We start from the raw sequence: 26,164 nt of genomic DNA on the forward strand, positions 1-26,164 counted from the left end.
CGTTATTATGATAAACGTCTTGTAGTAGGTACAACAACAACAACATTATTATTATTATATGTATACGGTTTTACTCGATCAACGTTAATCGAAAATTAATGGGCTGAAAGTTGAGAATTAAAGATTTAGCTTGGCGTGCCAGGAACGTTGTGATTCTGATAACGTATTTTAAATTACGGTTAAGTATGGTTTTTTTTTTAAATGATTAGGCCGAAGTGGGATTGGTAATTTGTAATTTTCAGATTGGAATACAAAATGTTTTCCATCAAACGAATGACATAACGCGGTCATCATATTTTAACTATGTAAATACAATGTTGTTTATAGTTTGTATAAAAAATTATGATATTTCTATATTTTATACAAATATAATAATATTTATGACATGCATATTCAGTGGGATAGGTTTAATTTTTATTTTTTTAACGAAAATGCATTCATCATAGTACGTTGTAAAACTAATGAAAACATCAACCAATTTAAAAAAAATATATGCACATATATTATATCCACAAATAGTGAATAGATAAACAGTGGTTTGTCTTGAGAAAATATGAAATGTTTGTATTGAAACTTGTATCGAGTCAATAGTAATGTTTTTTTTTTTTTTTTTGTGAAAACATTTTACATAGACAAAATAAAACATATTAAAACTAAGAAAATATATTATGCACCAACCTGCATGTTCTATCATGGTAGGAATTGAGATTTTCACGTCTTGTCGTAATACGCATTCATTATGAAAATATTTATTTAACAATAAATAATAATTATACAAAAAGCACATAATACGTATTATGATATGCTATACAAGTACGCACAACGATATATATATATATATTATATTATATATAACATTATATGTGAAAATGTTGTGAAACCAACAGAGATATTATACTCAAATGTCGAGGCAAATTTTTTTTTATTAACTTTGAATTTTTGAATTTTTTACTACATTGAACTCACAGGATCATTTCGATGTATATCATCATATATTATTATAAACGCGTATAATATATTATGATTAAAATAGGCTAAAAACCTGTGTTGTTGAAGCCATAATAAACTTTAAAAAATATAAAAAATATACATTATGATGTATAGCGAGGCATGTGTAGGTAAGTATAACGCAACAAGTGTACGTAAAAGGTAAAACTGAACTAGAGAGAATTCCTATTTGCGGTAGTTTATTAACGATACGTGTATATATATATATATACGGGTTTTTTTTATTTATTTATTTATTTTTAAAAACCGACCGGGACAATGTCATTAGGTATCACAGTCCCCACTATACATTTGCAGCGCATATTTTCGAAAATCGTGTTTTACATTTTTATACCGGAAGGTCCGGAACACTAGGTATACGAGTATATCACACGTTTTCATCAATCGTTACAAGTAGACAGGTATCTACCGTTTTCTTTATGCCAACAGCTGTTTGTTATAAATAAACAGACTTCTTTACAGAGGTATTATATTAGATAAATTGCATTTTAATGCAAATAATATTATCCTATGTGTAAATAAAATGAGTTGTTTTCATATTTGCATTAATTCGATACGTAGGCAATATTTAAATTGAGTTTTGTACATAATAATCCTACAGATTAATTTCTGTATATTGCAATTGTATTAATCAATATTGGTCATATTTTTTTAGTATATTCATTAGAAATTCACATAGCGCCGAGAATAATCATTTTTGAGATGAAATAAATTGTAAATAAATTTTAACATCAATACCGAAAAAATGATAATTCAAAATAATAAATATAAATAAAAAAAATATTCTTACATTCAGAATAATAACTGAAGTGTATTTACAATCTAATGAAATAATTCGAAATATATATTTGAAAACTTTGTGTATTGAACAACTTTTAATTTTAAAAATTTATTTAAAAAAATCGAATGCTAAATCAATCCGCTTCTGTTAACAAGCACTTATACATGGTTCGAATACTTCACACAAAGACAAGATTGATTTTTTTTTTCAAGTTGAAAACTTACTTCTTATTTTATATCACGTTTATGAATTTGCAGCGATATATAAAGACAGAATTTGAGGAAAATATATCATTTTTCCACCTTAATAATATAAAAATATCAAAAACAAATATAAATCAAACATATAAACAACGCGTGCGCGAAGAAATAATACACACTATATATGTAAAAATAGATACTAATTTTTTCTTTCGAAAATACAAAACCAGTGAAAGTACACAAAAGGGGGGGTGTGGTTGGTGTTTTAATATGTGTTGTATATTATCATACATATCTGCCCCGCTGCCACATTCGTTTTCCGTATATTCGAAACTAGGTCAACGTCAGCTCTCTGGAATTGCGCCCTTTCAGGACTTTATGGCTCATGGCCGCCTACAAGACGCCATTACGACTGTTGATATTGTTTTACCTCTTTCTCTCTTTTTATTCTTTTATCTCTTTGTGGCCGACATGAAAAGCGAAATTTACTATTGTAAGATAACTCACTTATAGAGATGTAAATGTATCGGACAATGTTACACAACACAAAAAGACACAACGAAATAATAGCAAAATCATGGTAAAAAAAAATTAATACCAAAAAAATCGTATAATAGTCACATGTTTTTTACGTACCTACGCCTATGTTCTAAATATACGTATAGTAGCGTACTTATTTTAATCTAAATGTATCTGCTGGTTCTATAATTGAAGCATATAAATTACCGATATCGATAAAATTATCAACACCTCTGGGTATACAATTTTTATGTATCATGCCATGTTAAATTGTTGAATAATATATCTGTACGAAAATATAAACTATTAAAATCTGAATAAAACGAATGAAACGATTTCAATTTAAAATTACCGAATTTTCGCATGGAATTAAAAAGTAATGAAAATCATTTAACATTCACTAGGCAAATAAATAATATTTTTCATTACACAATATGATGAATTCGATAAAATTCGTTGAAGAAATTTTGTATTACAGAATTCTAAGCTTAAAATTAAATTAACAGTTATAACGATGAGGTTCAACTCATAACATTTAAATCACATTAAAAAAATTAAAAGATGAATTAATTTTTGTTGTGATACATTATGCTTAATTGCGTAACAACATAATTACTAAACAAACTTATACCTAGGCAACATTCTATAATTTATTATTATCTAGGCAAAATAAATTTAATACTGTACCTATTTAACTATCGATTATTTTTTATTTTAAGAAATAATTATATGCCTAGAGTTTAATGATGAAAATAGTGTTTAAAAAAATGTTCATATACACACACACACACACACACACACACACAAAGAACTAAGTGACACTAAGTACCCAATAATAATAAAACTAATGTAGCAAAAAAAATTGTATATATTTTTTACATGTTATGTGCTAAGGTTTAATAATTTAAAGTTTATCGGTTATACAAATTATTAAAACATTAAAACGACGTGATGCTTATAAACATCCACTTAAAATAAAAAAACTTAAATATATATATATATATATATATATATATATATGCACTTAGATAATGAAATTTATTTGTACAATTTAATTCCAATTTTCAGATAATATACTATAAATATTCAGAATCGAAGAAAACGCATACAGACATTTTTTGATAAAAGGTAAGTTTTTTGGTAAGTCACTCGAACGTATATGTTGTCAAGCTATATAGTAACTATATATTTCTAAACGATTCCGAATAATAAATACTTCACCGTTATTTTCATAAAATATTTAAGGCGATTCAATACCTCTATAAGTATTTCGATATAATTATTTATTTATGAAAAATGTTATAATTGATATTAATGTTAATGAAAGCAGTAGAAAACTAATAACAAACATAGCATTATTGGTCTGATAAATATTTCAACAAATATTTATTTTTTTTTTGTATGATAACAAGAATAAAAAATTATCATGATTAAAAAAAAGTTACACTACATTTTGTAAATACAAATTTTTTGTACATGAGTAACATGACTATAATAAATGTTAAATTTTTCTTCAATAAATATAATATAATTGTATTTGTTTTTATGTTTATGCGTTTTAATTGAATAATTAATAACGATAAATAATATTTAAATATCACTAAAAGTGTATGTAATTTTGTTGTAGATTGAATATCAAACGACCAAAAAGTTAAACTTTTTTTTTAAATAAAATATTTATTGAAAACTACAGTTCAACACAAAAAAAAAATCCGAGCTCTACATTAATCACTAATCAGTAATGGTTTATTCAAACAAAGTTTGATTTGACTAAATGGCATTAAACATTGTACTTGAGTTTGATTAACTGATCCTTATTGATTAAGCATTATATTGAAAGTTCAATCTCCAGCTGAACGGCTACTTATAGTTTATACTATAGGGTCAAACTTAAAGCTCACAGTTATCACACAATATGCGCGTCAACGAGTAAATTAAAATAGTGCGACACTAATTGGAATTCAACTTTTTGATTAATAGTTAAAATTAGGTTTTTATTTGACATTTTTCTAGTCGCAAAAAAAACCAAAAAACATTAATAATCTTCATATCATATTATAATAATTACTCCCTCCACATAGATATATGTATTACACTGTTCCTCCTATATATATATATATCAATGTACTGTATTTCCCGTTAAAATGACCTTGTTTTAAGTGATTTATCGTTCCAAACGACTTATGTTTAAAACATAACTTGACCGAGTATACCTAGATATAATCCCCAACCATAACCATAAAATTATTATAACGTTTCTATACTAATCGAATCGCTGCAATTGCAATGTCCAAAGATAATGTTATGTGTTCCAATCTACCCGACCACCGTCGTCGTCGTAACGACAACATTACAGCAGCCTATACGACGGGTCAAATACATGACAATAATAATATATTATGAATTGTAAATTAACAATAATCGCCATGAGCCTACATCGATTTTTGTATGTGACACAGTTACACGGGGGGGGGGGGGTTAAACGTGTATAATAGATTAATAATATACTGCAACGCCAGTCAAAGATAATGAAAATCGAAAACGTTTATTGTATTTAATCGTTTCACACGATGTGATGTATATTATATGTCGTATTGTTTTAGATTCTAAACGAATTGAGGAATGTATTGATTTTACAATGATGTACTTATGTTTAATTTATTTTTTATTTTTGTGTCTGTCATCACGTTTTGGAGTAAAAATAATGCTTTGATTTTTGACTTCGGCCCCTCTTTAAAAAGGAAAATTCATCTAATCGATACTGAAATTTTCAGTAGTTTTCAAAAGCGTCAGGACCTCAAAACCTTAAAAAAAGTAACGAAAAATGAATTTTTACGCATGATCAGTTTTCAACAAAATACATTTTTTTATTTTGCTGTAACTCAAAAACGAATAATCATTGTAAATAGTTGACATTTTCATCAAATGTTTGTATTAGCGTTATCTATTTACGATTAAATTTTCAAAATATTTTTACTTTTTTTAAGCTATTTATATAGACAATTGAAATTTTCCATTTTTCTAAGTATATTTTTTTGAAACGCCTATGGAAAAAATTTGGCTATCCAAAAAATCTTTAAAATGTAACACAAGGTTTATAATAAATTGTACTTATCGTATTAAAACATTCAAAAATCGTCCGAAATCGTACTTAAAAATTAGTTACTTGTATAAAAAAAAAAAATTTATATATATATATATATTATAATTTAAATATAGGTGATATTCTAGACTGACAAATCATCTCCATTCAGAATCGTTTTTTTTTTTTTTACATAAATTTGTTTGAATATTTTTGGCGTTTAAAATTTATAATATCGAATTTCTGATTTTTGTATTGTGTATTTCAGTAGTATACAAGGAAAACAAAAAGTAAACATGTTGTACATAAGATAATAGACATAGTTTAAAACTCAGTGAGGCATAGTAATCTTTACTGATTATAAATAAAAATAAATATTGTTTATTTTCAAGACGATTATTTAAATATATTTTACACGACGCCACCGAACAGCTAGATCTGGTCAACAATTTTGCATATATTTACACTATACGCTCACGCGCGTCATAAAATATGCAAAATATAATATTATGTATTCAATGTATGTATATACCTAGGTATGTACCTACTTATAACATACATCAGTCTTGAAAAATCATCTGATTCTCACTCGCAGCCTTCTGTATTCTATAGAAAACAATTTCGGTTGGTTTTTTTAACAGTTTTTACTTTTTACAGTCCTCAATCAGTTTAAGCATGTTTTTCAGCACCACGCGTTTTACTACTATATAAATTAATAAATTTTAAAAATCGCTGTGCTCTGTGTAGGCGATGTACAATGCGTATATGAAGTTTGATATATTATTTAATTTTGTTTATTAAAAAAATGAAGCGCACGCTTATATTATGCTACCGAGTTATTGAAAAATAACAAAAAGACGATGTCAATTTAAATATGAATTATAGTTCGCTGTTTTTTCGAAGGAATTCACTGTGGGAAGTGACGCATTTCATTGCTAGAATTTAATGTATTTCAGTCTTTTGTAGTACACACAACTCAAATATTCGTTTTAAATATTACTGCAGCATTTAGTGTGAAACTTTTTCAGAAACTGAGAAAACAATTAATATCTGAGAGAAAAAATATGACGTTTGAAACTACTGGAAATAATAATAAAAAAACTATGAAAGCCAAAGTTATAGTCATCATATAGTTGGTAACGTCTAAAAAGCCAGTTATTTTAATTTAGTACCTAAGCTTGTTTATACCGTTTTGGATGATCCATATAGAATACATCAGTTCAGAGATTACCTAGATAAACTTTTCGTCCATTTTCCCGCTGATGGGTTTAAAGTTTAAACGTCAAGGCAACTCATCCATGCTATAGTTTATTGTGTCTGTTTTTATTTTTTGACATTGAGGGGCTGTTGTTAACTTAGTCTACTGCAGGCTTATCGTCATCATTACTTCGAGGACATCATACTCAACAAAAATGTACAGTTTAACAACATATCTTGGATATTCCATGTATAATGATATACAGTAGCCTCAACATTCATATGCCGCTAAAATAATATTATACGTATACTTTCACCGACATGGCATTTTCTCGGCACTTGAAACACGCCCACTAAATAATATGTCTAAATCCCAAGCCAATGCACATCATAAGTGTTAAGTAAATATATAAATAGAATTTCATCAAAGCTGCAGTTTGTTAAATTTAACAAAATACACTTTCTTCGGATATTAACCTAACTTTTCAACATTTTACGTGGTAAATTGACATTTTAACATTATTGACATTGTATTATTTTATATATTTAAAAAAAAAATGTTAATATTTAAGCAGTCATATTATTATATTTTGAAAAAAAAAAACAGAAAACTAGTAATATAAACTCGTTATGACTATATATATATAGTTTGATACTATAAACTTCATCTGATGGTACAAAAGAACATTCAATTGAAGAATATAATAGTTTTTCTTATTATAATTTTATGCATAAATTATATAATCAAAGAAACATTATTATCAGGTGAAATTAAAGGATAATATACCTAAATCGCATATAATAGAGGTCAGATTTCTGGACGGATTGAACATTCGAAATACAAGCAAAAAACTACAGATATTTTCTAAGATAACAACGACGTATAACTCAATCTCATATAAAACTATTTTTTTATGCTATGCGTTTGTCCTTCACCTCCTATCAAAATGTTTGTAAAAATAACGAATGCTCGTGTTTTATACACTTATTAGGAGTTTTAAAACATATTATTCCCGAAGAAAAAAAATGTAGATAGATAGTAATAATGATAATAATAAAAAAAAAAACATATATTATTTACGTTTGATCCAGTATACGCGTACAATAATGCACCCTCGTCAAAAACTTATTTCGCACCGAATGACGTGAAACAATAATGAACGGCGATGTGTTAGCTCTTCCCATCAAACAATTATTTCAATTCAAAAAATAATACATAACGATAATAATACAGGTACCTATATAATATTATTATAACATAACCGTACGTTTACTGTACTATTGATTACAATAATAATGTGCACGATGAATACGATCGATATATGATGCCAAATTTAAATGATTATCGTGTATTAAAGCTACGTGGGTTAACGATCCAATAACGTTTGCTGATGTTTAGATGTACGACGTAGGTGCACATAAGGAGACTATATAATAATAATAATAATAATAGTATGATATTACGTCGTGATGCCTCGTGTTCGTGACTAGCATTGTTTGATGTTATACGAATATAATATCCAATAGAATTATCAAACGCCAACCACTTTTTGTTTAATCAATTAGACCAAACTATATAAAAAAATAAAAATATTGTGCGGCGCACGCATATGAGGGAAACGCAATATAACAATACTTGGGAAACGGTTCTCGCGAGCTGCAGTTACGCTGAATACACCTTGTTTAGACGCCAGTGTGAAGACGATCTGACGTCAGTTGACCTATCTATTTATAGTTTTAAATCCGGTAGCCAACATTCCTGGTGTACATATATTTTAGAAGAAACACGAAAAAACATAATTCGTTTCATATTTTTTGGAAGTCCCTACCACGAGCACAAATGAGACGCACAAGGTTGAAATAGTCGGCATAGGTATTATGTTATATACGAGTTGCAAAATTACAATATTTTATTATATAGGTGGAAATCTGTATCAAATAAATCGACTATTGCAGCGCTGGTCTGGCGAGAACTACGACGGAGATCATATAAAGAGTCCGATAAAAGAATATAAAAATAAGAGCCTTGAGGTGTATACACTGCACATAGCACAATATAGCCAAGAGCGTGTTTGTACGGATTTACAAAGAAAAAATCACGATTATAGGTCTGCGTGCAAATTATTTAGTTCAATGAAAAGGTTTCTTATTTGACAAGAGCGGTGTTGACCTTTCATACAGAACGGTAAATAAAATATCTGCAGGGCATTTAAACCAACCAATAAATTAGAAAAATTTCATTTTTATTTTTTAATACGTTTAAGGTTCTTCGAACGTTTGACCATCGATGCATTTAAATTAAAACCAGCACAGGGCAGACCAAATGCATTTTCCGGTTTTCCCGTTGGACCAACTCCGGAAAACTGAAAAACACGGTGCAGGCACAAGGCCACGGTATACATATATTATCTATAAATTTAAAAAAAAAATCTAACCTCAACTGCCGTTTGTCGAATCATAATAACAGTATTCCGCAATAGAAACATGGGAACCGGAACAATAATATACATTTGAGTGCACACTTTTAATAATTATTATATTATACATCATATGCAATGATGAGTGAAACTAATTTGAATTTATAATTTTTTATCCTAAAGAGAATAGTTATAGATAATTAAATCTAATGTTAACATAATATATTGTTTATATTAGTAATTTTATTAGATCCGATGATCCGTATAATGTAATAAAATAACTTGATAATACTTTTTATGTAGTAAAAAAATAAAAAATAAATATTAACTGAGTTTTTCATTTCATGACATACTTCATATTATGATACACAAATGTTGAAATTGATGCGGAACACTATACATCAGTATACTGCGTAATGTATTAGTCATAAATATTAGTTCGTATCATAAATTGGATTATAATACATCTAAAATCGTTAGGTTGATTAAAAAATAATATTGTTCCAAAAGTGGTTAAAGGTCATATCATGATACCCGGAAGGGCTAAACGAAATAAGACAAATTAATTTTTTTTCTGTGATGGATATGATTTTACCATGAATTTTGTTAGTTTATAATAAATTATTATTATTTTTGTAAGTAATTAAGACTGTTATCCTGAACCGAAAAAAATACGTACCTATAAAAAATTTTTGACACACTCCTCGAACTATACATAATATATAGGTACAACGTCAGTCATCAAATACAACTAAATCTATCATTTTCTGGCTAATGTAAGACTCGCAACTGCATCTTTCTCACAAAATGTTGTAATTTTTTTTTTTTTTTTGATTAATAAAAACACAGATGACTACATCAGAAATGTATAGACACTTATTTTTACAGTTTTATAATTTTGATATAAATATATTGTACTCTTAAACTTTAAGATTGTTTTGTCATCAGTGGTGAATATGAAAATGCAAAAATAGCTCGAGAACCTCTGACATAGGCATGCACCTACGTAAATAATTGTACGTTTAATATACCACGAAACAAAATTATAGCGCATTCGTATTGATACTAGTAGATGGAGGTAGGTAATTAGTATTTCATTAAAATATTTATAGATAAAAATAAACACGCGTTAGTGATTTTTTTTTTATTAATTTGGATTAAAAGAAAGGCTGTAAGAACGACATTATAAATGCACGTAATGGGATGTCTAAATGTTTTCCTTTATAGTTTTCATTGGATTATTAAAATGATCATTTCTAGGGTTATTTTGGGATTTAAGAGGTCATGTCAAAAAAATAAGTGTACGGTCGCGTTTATGGTTTAAAATATTAGATATGGCGTACATCCATTGCCGTTAAAAAATGGTTCCGTCCAATGGGTCAATTTCATTTTCACTTTAACCGCGGCTATAGTGTAGTAGATAGGTATACCCAGTTAGTAGAAGTTCACGCTGGCAAAATGGTTTTTTTTTTATCCCGTTTTGTTTACTTAGAAATAATTCCCCGGGTAAGTAGTTTCAAAACATTTTTTATTTCAATAATGTTTTGTAAATTCAATGAAAAAATACGTAACAAATTACATTTTAGCAAATGTGTTTTGATGAACAAAATTCATGTTAAACCCATTAACACTGTGTGATAATGATATAACAGACATATTGAACTATTTCTTAATTAAATTAATAGAATAGGTAATGAGTAATACGTGTCATTTAGTATATTATTTACAATAAGGAATTTTTTATGTTATTCTCTAATAAGTTTAATAGCGTTTTAAATGCATTGTACAAATCAATTACTAAAATGGCCATTGATATCGTTGGTGCATAAAAACTATATAGGTATCGAGTTCCAATGATGCCAACGTTAGCTATAGATATCTTAAATAATATTTCTGTCGGAAATAATTTTCCAATATAAAATATCATTGTAATTAATAAAACATTTTAATCTATCATAATGTCCAGTTTGATTGACACGGAAATTCGATACAGAAATAAAAACCACTGCGCAGTAATAGTGAACGTTAAATTTTGCCTATGACCTAAATGGACGGCGCTAATGGAAAAGTGACGTATTTGGTGCATCGTGCGCCTCTTGTCATCGTATAATATATTAATATATATATATATATTTTTTTTTTTACTAATTATTATGTTATCGCTTTGAAATATGCCTTAGTTAACCAATCAGAGCAATCGGTACCCATCTAATTTAGTAGGTTAAACGTGTGTAGGTAAACTATGAATGTTTTGCGCGTCGTATAACATGATGGTGCGTACGTTCGACGAAATAATATAAATATTATATAATTACGCAACTCACACAACCTGGCCAGTGCGCGGGTGCGAACCGGGAATTTCACGTGCAAACATGAGCAGCTAAATCTTTGATTTACGATACCCCACCACCCACGACCACTACGACAGCACGTTGCTCGAACTGACATCCAAAATATATAATATACGAATGTGTGCGTCATTTTTCTCGCCTACACACAAGAGTAGGATTTATGTGTTGTACTCGTATTGTACTCCGGAAAAAAAAATTACCCTACTTATGTAGATTTTCCAAACCTCTAAACACGTGAAAAATCTCGACGGTTAGGATGCTGCTGCAGCAGGCAATGCAATACTATTGCGCACTAGCTTGTTAAATGCGTACGCTACATTTGGACATTGAAAAAACTGGTGCAAAAATATAAATTATATTTTGTACAGAGTGTAACGGAAAGACCTGAAAAATTATACCTAACAACCTAAATACCTTGTGATGGAATATCGCGTATAGCCTTGAACAATTCAAGAAAAATTTAATACCTAAATTGATAAGAAGTTCTTATTAAGAACAATAATAATTATAGTTAATTGTCAGCTCTTTCTGTTGCACTCAGCTGCATAATATTATATCATTCTTTGAAAAATGTTGCTGACCTGTCTAAAAGCAATATTTTTAGGTAATATTTCGTGTATGAAATTATTTAACTTCGTAAAAATTGAAATAAAAATTGTTTTGAATCCATACATAAATTTGCCAGTTTGTGCTATCATCAGACGACAGAAACGTAAATATGGCTAAAATCGTATTATTATAATTACGACGAATGAAATAGGCCAATAGATAAACAGAAAACGAGCTCACCACATATAGGCACGGACGAGGCCGAAGAATTGGCCGAATTTTATAACGCGTTACGGTGCTTATAAAATAGTATAAGCATGTGTGGGCGACATTCCGACAACCATTGGAAATTCGGTAAAAACACGAAGACTGCAGTACAGAATAAGGTCGCTAAAATATAATAACGTAAAAAGAAAGTCGTTGCGTAATACTATATAGCTATTGCGGCATTGTGTCATTCTGGGGACGACGAGAACTGCAGGATCGCTGTGACATTGGTGCGAATTTCGCAGGATTGATAAACGACTTACAACTCGCGGATTTCCATTCAAAAGTGTAGAAATAATTCGACAACGGCGGATTTTTCTTTCTCCGCACAACACAATATGTAACTATTACTAACATGCAAGCGGAACGAAACAAATACCATACAGTTCTCCTCTCAACAATTTTTTTTTCTTTCTGAATTTAAAACACGAGTTTTTGAAATGTGGATTTTCCGAATCAAGGTTAAATTTATTTTGAAAAATTTTGCACTTCAAGGGAGAAATTATTTTAATAATAACTATATCCGATAAAAATCTTATAATTTTACCTATTTTAATTAATATTTAGTCCGAATAGATATCATGATAAATCGTATTAGAACTCACGCAGATAAGAAAACTTTTTTAAATCTAGACAAAATTTAACATAAAAAATTAACGCTTGCGTAAAAAAAAATTTAAAAAAAAACTCATAACAACGTAGTTACTATATAATAATATATGGCAATGATCGTACCAAATTCCAACAATTGTCCAACAAGTCCGAGTAGAGTTTGTTGGAATGGTTTTAGGCGATTGTGCTAACATTGTGGTGCCAGCTTCACGTAGGTCTTAATTTCGATACCAATCAAGTTGTCTAGTTTTATTTGTTTCAATCGATTAACGCATTTAATGTTATAAGGCTAACACACACACACCTTCCAGAGGCAGGGAATACAACCACAATATGGGTACCTAGTTCGGGTTTAAATGTCAAAAATCAATAATATTGAGAAAAAAACTACAAACATTGTTAATACAGTAGATATATTATCACAACGACAACGTATATCCACAAACTGTATTAGTCATGGCATAAAACGATTTGAAGGTGTGATGATGTTAATGTTTCATAGTTGATTTTGAATAAGTATAAAATACAAAACCAATATAATATAATGTGTAACACAGTTCTTGAGTGACAGCTTTTAAATTGCAATAGCTTTTTCGACTGGGGTCGTATTAGAAAATGACGTTTGATTTACGAACACCATTACCTGTATATTCTACATGTTTCACTATTATGAAAGTTTAGATTTGGTAGGATTTTTGTACTCATTGAACTAAATGTTTGTTATAATAACGGTCGAACTATTATAATACAATTTTATATTAGTTTTTATTTTTATTCATTTTTTTTTTCAATGCACTACGAGACGTGACATTATTGTATTCATTGATATAATTGTCACAAATAACCATATATTTTTAGAATTCGATTGTTTTTAGACGAAACGGTTTTTATAAAGGTAAATCGAAATAATTTATAAACAAATATTTATGTGTTATGAAATAATTTAAAAATGAAAAGATTCAACGCGCTCGAGGATATATATGAAATTAAATTAAATAAATGTACAACTTATTAATACTAGTTAATTGTATTGGGAAAAGCCGAAAAGCCATTATAATTATTAATTTTACAATTTTGAATTTAAATTTGTGGTAAAAAAGAATTAGGGTGGTTAAGGTAATTAATTACTACAATGTGATTGTTAAAACGACATACAACTATAGATTATCAAAAATATTTTTAACCTTTTATTTTTATATTTAATTTTGAAGTATTATTTATATGAATAAAAATGTAATTGTGTTCAAGCAGTTTCTAAAATTGCACTGCATTTAAATTATGAATCATAACATAGTTAATTTTTATCTTATGATAAATAAGTACAACTTATTTACGACTTTTGACAAGTATAACTTTACATGTTTAAAAAAAAAATAATAATATAATTTTTAAGACCAATTCATCACACCACTTAGTACACACATTGTAAATAAAACGGTTTTCTTTTTTTAAGTAATCAATTAAAATAAGAAACATATTAAATGGGTCTCTACTGCTTATATCACTACTGCAACTATTGATCGAAGATATCGATAATATCGAAGTAAAAGATCAGACGTTAAAAGCACCACAACAATAATATCAATAAAATCAAATTATGGATACTTAGAGAGTAAATACTATAACAATTAAAAATACATATTTCCGAGAAAAAAGAATGTATTAAGAACATAGGCATCCGATAAGATATTTTTCAACTTATAAAAAAATTTACATTTACATTTCAGTTTTCTAAACCTTTTTAAAAAAGCTCATGTTTAAACCATTTCACCATGAATCGAGAAAGAAAAATGTCGATTTATTGAAGCAAAAGTACAAAATTTCAACCACATAACAGTTATTCGACGTATAAGACATGTAGACAGACAAATCGGACATCAGAATTCTTTTCGTTTCCTTCAAATCCTCCGGATTGAAAATGAAAACCATTCGACCATACTTGTAGCATCAGATGGGTATACATGAAGAAAATAAAATATAAACATATATATTTATATTTAAATAATTTATGACGTTCTCAATAGTACAGAAATTAAATATTTATTCACGAAATCGGTATTACTATTTCAAACTCTCTGATTATATTGAAAATTAAACTTCAAATAAAACTCATGTGTACAATTCATTACAAAGCAAATACTTTAATAACAAACTGAAGACTTAAGATTCTTCTTAAATAAAAGTTACATGTCAAAATAAATACCTTCGACAAAAACAAAAAAAATTCTTAACATACATTTAATAATTAATTTTTTGAATTAAACCACAATATAATTATAATATATTGTATAATTAAACTAATGACACACAATTAGAACTTCATTAGATAGATTTTAATCATTATTGTAAAATTAGGAATACCTATAAGTAACTATTATTATCAAAAAATCAAAACAGGTCTTTAGAAATAATACCTACATAATAAACTATAATTTTTTTTTATAGCTAATGAAAATTCGATTAATTTTTTGTAATTTAATATACAATTTAAAACGATAGCACGAGTTTAGGTATTACGTTGATATGTTATAACACAATATAATTGTATAATGTATATAAGTATTGTAACTAAATATACTAAAAATAAAAGTAGATCAAACTTCGTATCGTTATTTTGTTTGCTATATAATAATTAAATAAATCATAATTAGCAAAAAAATTTAATTGCTAGCATAAATTTGAAATCGAGAAGATATTTGCATGTTTAAATACCTACCATTTTTGTTTATATTTTAAGCATATTTTATTATTAAGATTGTTTTGAATGCATCTGTAATTTGATGGTTATAATATAATTCGTGTTACTAATAATATTATTTATAAATTATATATCAAATAAAAAATACCCTGTTTCATTTATTATGAAAAATTCCTAAAGTGTCTCATCTTACCAAACGATATGAGATTTCATAAAGATATGTAGTTATATATTATAACGTTGAAATATAAATTTCTTAATTTTATACATAATGGAAAAAAACATCCTTACCGAATTACGACAATATTCATCATATTATACAAAGATATTTTTCAGAATACATATATATATGATTAAAAGAATTCGAATATTTTAAACAATATTTTTAAAATAAAATTAATGAATTTCAACAGAAATACCTGTACAAAATGTGCGATATACATATAGGTATATCCAATATTCACACATCGAAATAACAAATAACCTATTTAAATTTATTAATTTTGTGTTAAATTAAATAATCATTATTCATAACCGTCAATGAACAACTTCAAAGGACATAAACTTGAAAAAACTAATCTGTTCAAATAAAATTTCATAATTTATTAGGTTTTATGAATTGTATGAAAAGTTGTTATTATTTTTTATTTTTTGTAATGTCATCGGATTGCTTTCTATACCTAGATCAGAGTAGTTCCTAGATAGTAACATAAGTATACTTATTTACCATGTATATCAATAAGATTGACGACCATAAATCGCATATAGGTTAAAACCAGTTTTTTTTCCCACCAAGCGATTATATTATATCATTGGCACACATGCATTCAATGCTCGTATTTATTAAACACACACATGCGCGCGTATTTATACGATTCGAATTATTTATCACGCATACACATACAAATGTAGTACATAGACACATAGTATTCTAAAACAAACCTTTCCCAAAGTTCATGTTTTATTCAAAACAAGGATAAACCTAATGAAAACCCGAATTTCACTTATTCTGTGAATGTGCCAATAGGTTTTCATCTTTCCCCCCTTTCCAGTGCAATATGTCGACCCTCGTTTTCGTAAAATCTACACAATTAACAATTGGAACGTTTGTTTTTTTCTCGTCTTTAACGTGGTACAAAAATGAAAATACTATGTATAGCACACCAAAAATGCATAGGTGTAAATTACGAACACTTATAATCACGATGAAGTGCATACATTATTTGCATCGAATAAGGCGACAACACACAGTGATCATATGTACGGCAGATTTTAAACTATATCATATTATAAAATAGACATTTATGTTAGGAAAGCTGTAGGAAATTATATGTATACACGATTATTCGCATTGTAACCTTAATAACTATAAAGCAGAAAAAATCGTTCAAATAGTATACCTTGGTGGCTGACATGGTTATTTACGTGGAAGTTCGCAACGATGTCATAAAACGTTGAATCGGACGATATATTTTGATTTTTTTTTCACTCGCAATACAATTCAAATATTATGATACGGATGGAATAATCCAAAAAAATATATTATGATGTGACGATTTTTTTTTTTAAATCAATTTCTCTTCGAATCAACGACGGTATCGCGTAATGTGTTGTAGTTGCGATCGTTCTCGCGTTTAAAAGATTTTTTTCTAGTTTTTTTTTTTTTTTTTTGTTTATAGAATGACGAGAAAAACGTATTTGAATATTTTTTATAGATCTAAAAACGAAGAAAAAAAACCCCGAACCGTACTATTCGACCGTCGTCGTAATTTATATATACAATATTACGATCGTTACTACTCGCAATACATATATTATATCGCGGTGTATTTTAATAGCACAACATACGATGGATGGGACGGCGTGTAAGCGCAGCACACGACACGAGACACCGGCGTCGGCGGCGGCGGCGGCAGCGTATCTATACTCTAGGCGACCGTGCGGGCGGCCAAACGGTACGAACGACAGTAACGCCGCCGCCGCGAGGAGAGCGTCAAAGAGCGGTGGCGGCGGTGCGGGGAGTCCTCAGATGCCCGGTAAGGTATATACATATTATATATATATATAAATATATATATATATATGTATGTATGTAATATATATGTATATCGTATGTGTATAATAAATATATAAGTACGCTTATATGCGCGTGTAGTGTGTAACGGTAGGGGCAAGCTGCGGTGGGGGAACTTTATAAGCGACGACGCCCCCTTTGGCGCTGCGAACGCGAAAGCTCTGCCGCCGTCGCGCCATCGGGCGGACAACCGACGTACCACACGCGCGTTATAAACGCCAGCGGGGAAACCCGTCGCGATCTCTGCTGTAATATTTAGCCGACCGTATAAAATATATATTTAATAAAACTCATCGCAAACCCGCAGATATTTTACACGCGCGTCAATATGATAATATCTCGTCCTGCAAACCAGACGTTACCGGAATTACCGAATTAGGCGTTTACCATAATATAGCGATAATAGACATTATACAAATACATATATATACATAAAATACGCATAAATATGTATCTCTAAAAAACGTTTATGCACGTAAGCGTGTAAGTAACGCGTGGGTGGGCGAGCTTGGCATTTAGACACGCTACACGCATATTATGATAATACCGTCCTCATATGTGTGTGTGTGTGTGTGTGTGTATAGGTAGCGAATTCTCAAATCGAGCCTGAAAGGGAAACTTGAATATTGTCATTTTCAATACTTTCCCGAGTACGATAAATAAGCGCGGTATATAGGTACGTGCCGAGGCATTTCGCAGCGCCTCCCCAGTGGAACTGTCCCATCCCTATTTTATAGTACGCACACTTGGACACTTGGACGTGTGTCTGGAAGGTTTAAAGTTAGTCGCTTAAAACTTTAGGCCCGACCACAAGCGGTGCACGTCGTTATTATGGCAATTGATAAAATTAAAAATTAAAACATTATATTAAATAGTTTGACGCCAACAAATAGCAACTGTACTGCACGAACGTTCTAGTAAGGCTATATTATACAATCCACCGCGCACCGACAACAGTAATAAATATTTAGAATTATATAAATACGGGACGGAACGGCGACCGAACAACGTAAAGGCGCAACTGGAGCAGATCATTACTTATGCATACTACCCTGAACTGCAACAATCGAAATTATCTATACATTTTGAAACAAAGATATGAATGTTTTATAATTTTAGCACCACCAGGATTAAGTTTCTATAGTCTTAGACTCGCTGCAATTTTACAAGTCACACATACAAGTCGCTGCTTGAGAATATAAAATTGAAGTGAAAAATCGAAGAGTACTTGCCTTTATAATATTATATAGTATATACCATTTGTTCACCAATTTAGGGAACACTGAATTACTCGGCCGGATTATGTTGGAATAAAACGAATTTTTTTTGCAAGCTAGTGATATATAAATACACATTTTCAGATAAATTTCAAATTTTTAACGCTCTCGGCACGCGCATGTGCAATGAAACTTATTTATTACTTTAATAGCAATTGGTATTTTTATTACCAAATTCGGATACAATAATATATAGTTGTATAGTAGTTAAATAATTTTATATACATATCATGTTAATCTTATTTATAACACGTACAAAAAAAAAAAAAATAAAAATAAAAATAGCGTAGAGAGCTCAAACCCAGGTGTGAAACATGCAACTGCGAACTCACCGTTAATCATATATTCCTAGAATGCCCCACTTACCATAACGCCAGATCAAAAGCAAACATAAACACCTCCTCACTCAAAGACGCACTCGGACCAGGACAAGAAAAAAACATAGTAAACTTCATCAAGATGGCCGACCTTACAACCAACATATAAGACAAGAACCAAAGACAGCACATCACAACTATCAAATCTCCATTATATTATAAATTAAACATGTAAACCATTGTAGGCTTATAAACATTTGTATTTGAAGCCTTTAATTAATAAAAATAAAAAAAAAATAAAAAAAAATAGGTAAAAATATTTAAAAATGAACCAATAATAAATAATTATAAATGATTTAATGCATTTTATAATGATTTGTAAAAATGTATTGTTTATTAAAATTTGAATGGCTCTCATTCAGTCAATTTTAGTTTTAGAACCATGGTTAAATGGTAAAAATGAATTTAAAAATAAATTTAGTCTATCCGAATTTGGTATCAAAAATATCGGTTGCTATTAAAAAAAATATGATGCATTGCGCGTACCGAGAAGACTAACAATTTGAAATTTATCTGAAAATGTGTATTTATATACCACTAGCTTAAACACTAAATTAAACGAAATTAAAAGAGACATCCGCCGGTGGACGAACCCAAAACTCACCAGGAAAGAGGAGACGGTCCTTAACCGACTTCGCATAGGACACACCGGGCATGTAAATTCCGCCCGAAAATGGTAAATTCCGCCCAAAATGAACTACAGGTAAAATAAGGTACATGTAAATTCCGCCCGAAAATAAAAATATTGTATTATAAAAGTATATTTCCACGTTCTGATTCGATAAATTGAGCCATTATAGCGTAGGTACTAGGTATAAGCGTATAAGACTCTAGGGCGTGTACTGAACACAATTTATAATATTTCTATCTGGATTTTAGATCCACAATATTGCAGTCAAAGCTGATAAGATATGACATGATCACGGTTTAAGATATACATATATATATATACATATTTATATATATAGTATATCTTAAACCGTGGACATGATTGACGATTATCGTTTGAGATACGATTGTTCCGTGTTCGAAAATGTTGTGACTTCCCAATACTTTAAGTTATAACTTATAACACACACCGCGTCGCGAAAAGTACGGTCGCGTCGTACATTCACGGAACGCTTAGATTAAAAATATTTATTTTTCCCGGCGGAACTATTTTTGTACCTGTATATTTTTTCGGGCGGAATATACATGTACCTTTTTTTGCTGGGATATTTTCCCGGGCGGAATTTACCATAGACCTTGTTTTTACCTGTTCATTTCGGGCGGAATTTACAATCTCCCGGACACACCAGAATCACCCATGGTCTCCTTATGGCAAAAGAGGATCCCCCTATTTGTCAAACCTGTGGTACTGCATTAACAATAAAACATATAATAGCCGACTGTCTAATCTACAACCAAGAACGCGCCGAACATAAAATATCATTCAATCTCGACTCCAACCTCCGACCTATTCAGAATAAAAACCTGGATATATTTAATTTTTTAAGAAAAACAAAATTGTTCAATCTTATATTAAAAAAAAAAAAATGTTTTATCCAAATTAATAACTTTCCATTGTATCAATACATATTAATATATTATATTATATAATTACTGAATATAAATAAGTGTAACTAATGGCCTTTGTTGTCGATGTAAATATGCTCAATAAAAAAAAAAAAAAATACCACTAGCTTGTAAAAAAAATTCGATTTATTCCAACATAATCCGGCCGAGAAATTAACTGGTCCCTCAATTGGTGAACACACCAATATATATTATATATGGTACAAGCAGATCATATGATAAAATAGAAAAAAATAATTTTATAAAATAAAACCAAAGAACTTATTTCATGGTTAAATTGTCTAGCAGGTGCAGGGGGAGTTCAATAAAGTTTGAAAAAAAATTAAAAATTAGTAGGTACTTAGTAGTTATAATATTTTATTATCACATTGCAAAGTATTGTTGAACCGTAAAATAAAAATAATAATTAGGTACCTAGTTGTAGTTTAGGTACATAGCCATTATATAATGTTTTGCTATTACCTAAGTAACCAACAAATTTAAATTTAAATTTATAAATTGAACACACCTATATACTCTACGATATAGTGACCGGTTTTATAGTAAAGCAATAATTGAGAATAGTGCATTGCTTAATATAGTCATGTCTCATGTATGTTCATTGGTCGGTTGTGTATACGAATATACAGGGTGGATCATAGTTTTCCACCGCTGTCCTATATTTTCTATATGTAATATATATGAACATATTATATATACCTAGTATTTTAGGTTCTGAACGTTGTGATGAATGTATTGATTTTACAATGATGTGTGTGTGTTTTTTTTTAGGGGGGTCTGTGTACAGCATAACTAGTCGAATTTAACCTACCCTAGTCAGAGGTCCACCCCACCCCCTAATGTACAGCAGAGCGACATCCACTTACCCACTTTTTTTTAATTTTAGATTCAGAATTGATATATTTTTTAAAATTAATAATAAAAATATAAAATTAGATACAAATGCAGTAGGTGTGACTTAGCTGATCAATAACATTATATCATAATATAATTTGTATTCAATGATAGTAATTAAAAATACTTGATAATTGATACTAATAACTAGCATAACACGAATAATTCTAATTATTTAAATTGAAATAATAATAATAGAATAATAGATTAATTGGTAACGATAACTGATGGTGATGGTGATATATAATAGCTGTATTATCGATATTATTTCTAGTTGAAATATACATATATTTGTAAATTTTTTGAATGAAATGTGAATTTTTTTAAGTGTTCAACGTCCAAGAACATAACATCCTGATAAATTATCCGTACTAAGTATGTACATCCTCTATTTCGAACTAACTAAAAGAAGACAGGTTCTGTTAACACATCACTATACCCATTTAATTCATAGATATTAAAATTAAATTAATATGATTAATAATTGTGTAAGAATTCAACATAGTATATAAGCGCCTCTAAATTTAAAATTCGTAAAAAAAATCTGAGTATCTTTATATCAATCTAATCTTTTTTCAATGAACACTAATATTAAGATAGATCTAATTAATCATTAAATCACTATATAATATTTTAAAGTCAAACAGTTTATAGTTTATACTTATACATAAATTATAAATACGTAGATTTAGCTGCAACTGAATATAATCGAAATCTTTTCAATATTTTTTATTTTTATTCATTTTTTTAGTATCATGGTTATTAGCTTACAATTAGATAAAGTAGTTATGTACGTAAGGGATTTTTACAATGAAGTTTAATGATAATGTAAATTAGGTTAAATGAAGTTACCTATACATTTCAATTTTTTTTTTTTTTTTTATTGTGATTATTTTGTCGGCATTTTTAAATTGATAAATCTCGGATATAGAACATTACAAACCTTATTTCTATCTCAAAAACTATGCTTAGACTTTTTTAAGTCTATAAAAGTAAGTATAGTGATGTTATGAAATAATGTTATAATGTAACCTATATACAGTAGACTAAAATGATATTATATACTTTAAAATATGTAGTATTGTAGTAGGTAGTGTAGTACTTATCACAAGGGTATAATCACTATAATATAACATGATATAGTAGGTACTATAATGAGTTAAGAATCGTTCATAAAAATAGAAAATAGATGAAGGAATTAATTTGATAATTATATTTCTTAAAAAAAATTAATTGTTTTGAATACTTATAAGTATTGTCTAAAATTATATGCTAAAAACTAAACATTTCACTATACAAAGTTAATGCCTGGGCATTTAATAATAAAAAATATACTAAACTAGAGAAGTTTTTTAAGTATACTGAGTAATGAGTATACTTTTCAATGCTTGTTTTAATCAATATCAAGAAAAACGATTGCAAACAGTACAATTTAATTTGGATAAAGATAATAACACAAAGAATATAATAAATAGAGAAGATACGCATTAAGTAATATACACCACCTCTACTGACTTTAGTTCTTTGTACATTGACATATTTTATTATATTATTTTAGAAGTAGGCTCTGGAAAATTATTGTATTTAAAAAAGTTGACGACATCTTCTGTTGCTATTGGTCGTTGGACATTAATTAAATTGTATCAGAGCAGTAATTTACATATTTTAATAATTTTTGAAATACATTATTGTAGGTAAATATATAGATATTTGTCGTTTCGTTTCAGTAAATAAATAGTTTAACAGTTTAAGAAAAATGGAAGTTGCAGACTTGCTGTAAAGTGAAAATATATAGATTACGAACAAAAAAGTTGAATAACTTTCTTCGTAGTTGTTATAGTAATATGGATAATATGATTTAATACGAGGTTTGTCATATATAATGAAAGTTATCAATAGAAAAGTTTACACCTTGAAAATTATAAACATAATTTACACCTTCGTCAAACACTACACAAAACATTACTTCTTCTTATAATTAAAACAGAGTGAAAACTTTTAGTTAGAAGTTTGGAATGATAAAGTCTTTGAAAACGATATATTTTCAATAGGTGCAAAATTCTATAGGGCAATGAAGTTTTTCTGGTATAAGCTAAACTAAAAAATTTTTTGAAAACTGTGGAGATTTGATCTTCGTGTTGCATGATCATTTAAACTTTTGATTTAATTAAATAAAACTACTGTAAATTCAAACATCAGATATATTATAGAATATATTTTTATCAAATTTTCAATTCATAATTATTTCGAAAAATTATACCAAACGTTAAATTGTTAAATTTAAATATTATATTTAAGTTTGGTATTTTCATTGGTACTATGATAATATGTACCTACTACTACTACTACCTACTAATTAACCATTAACCTACTAATTTTCGGTAATATAACACAATGTATTCAATAATAGTGATTTGGGTAATTATTCGTAATACCTATATTAGATTTTCAATATTTATTTGATGTGTGATAAGATTGTAATATATTTTATTTTGTTTGAATAATCCACTATAGATATAATTAATAAAAAGAAAATATTACAAAAAAAAGAAAAAATAGGTTTATGGAAGATAATACCAGTACCAGTACCAAGTATTAATATAAATCGGTAAATAGGCACTTGAAAAAATGCTGATAGAACGTTATGACACTGAAAATAGGGCATAAAATGAAGTATTTGCATCAATATTATTAATTGATCAATGATGTAAATGCAAAAAGGGCAAAACATTTTATGCTAGAACTATTTTTTATATAATTTCGTAAAGTGGAGTTTATATTAATACAAAGCAAGATTAATAGGTTTAACTTTATGGTATATTGAAATATACAATTTTTATGAATTGATGCACTTTTTTCAAATAATAAAACTTAAAACCATTATCTATAGGATATGATATTGAATAATTGTATTAAGTATTTTATATTTTGTTTGACTCTCTATCACGCCATGGACACATTTAAATAACCATTATTTTCCTTATGTATAGCTATCTATTTTGTGTTAATTGTTAGATTAATTAAAGTAAGCAAAATATAAATAGTATGTCTTTAGGTGCGTTATTTCTTATAGCGCCTATTTAGGCTCTAGATATGGGTGACCATAAGTGCACGACTTCAAACAAACTTCAAACAAGACACATTTTATCTCGTTATTTCCATTTTATATGTGCGTAAAAGAAAAATATCTGGTATACCTACACGTAATAAATTATACAGACAATTTTTTTCCAAATGTAATAAATATTATATTATATAAGTAGGTATATGATATTATTGAAACCAAAGTTTATCAATAACAATTTATTAGACATTATATTCAACGATTATAAATACTGTAACATTCTAACAACAGTAACAACACACCTAGTCTATTCTAACAGACTAACATTTTATATCCAGAAAATTTGTGCAAATACCTATACCTATACAAATTATAAAACCATCTTTTAGAGTTAAGCCAAAATTATTTGTCTCATTTAGTATATAAATATAGACCATGAACCCAACAATTAATTTGGATATGGTGAGAATTTATATACGCTGAGTAACGGCGGTCAAAAGCTGTTCATTGTCCGCAGCAGAGAAAATGCACCTCTAGTAATTTTTAATAAATATTAATTGTAATTTATTTTATCTAATACTCTAATTGAAATTATTATCGATGGTTAAAATAACATGTTACAATGCATTGAGCTATTCAGCTAGGTAAATGTTAAAGACTTAAAGTGTGTTTTTATCAAATTCGAAAGTATTTCATAACAATAATATATTTTAATACTTATACTTAAAATAAATTTAAAAAATAATATGTTTACATTATATACCTGTAATAGTTGTAATAGCTGTAATGGCGCATTTACCATTTAAAAATAGGTACACAGGTTCAAAATGTATTATACTGCAGCCATCTGTAATAATTGTCTAATGCCTCAACCTGCACACTTACGTGACAGTTAGTTAATGTTACGTACAGTTTTATTTGACATAATATTAATATATCTCTTAGTTATTATAAGGCTATATTCGTATAATACATAATTAATTTGACTTTGATCTTTTTAGCTGTAATAATATATGATATCTTATTAGTTATTACATAGTCGTAGGCGGTACACATTACAGTAAAAGGGTGAAGACAAGTATTATTTACTAGAATATATTATATCACCAACCAATTTCTGTAAGAATTCAGAATCACGATAATTTCAAACAGTACGCCGAATACATTAAAAACCATATTTTATACATATCTAATATTTCTTGTTGCATTAAATTAAAGTTTT

The 26,164-nt window shown here is 28.4% G+C and overlaps 1 protein-coding gene across 2 annotated transcripts in view; it reads right to left on the minus strand.

The window, feature by feature from the left end:
- LOC107169325 (protein kinase, cAMP-dependent, regulatory subunit type 1) overlaps window positions 1-26,164 on the minus strand; it is a 79,056-nt gene that overhangs the window by 46,072 nt on the left and 6,820 nt on the right. Inside the window, exon 1 of one of the 2 annotated variants that reach the window (XM_089229617.1) lies at window positions 17,082-17,640. The exons of the other annotated variant lie outside the window; for it this stretch is intronic. Within the exon in view, the coding sequence (XP_089085743.1) occupies window positions 17,082-17,096 (15 nt within the window). The 5' untranslated portion in view covers window positions 17,097-17,640. Of the gene's footprint in view, window positions 1-17,081; window positions 17,641-26,164 lie in introns of those variants that run through there. 2 annotated transcript variants of the gene reach the window in all.

This window comes from Diuraphis noxia, unplaced genomic scaffold (assembly GCF_037042655.1).
Source record: "Diuraphis noxia isolate RWA-SAM2 unplaced genomic scaffold, SU_Dnox_SAM2 contig0005, whole genome shotgun sequence".
In the NCBI taxonomy this organism is placed as follows: Eukaryota; Metazoa; Arthropoda; class Insecta; order Hemiptera; family Aphididae; genus Diuraphis; species Diuraphis noxia.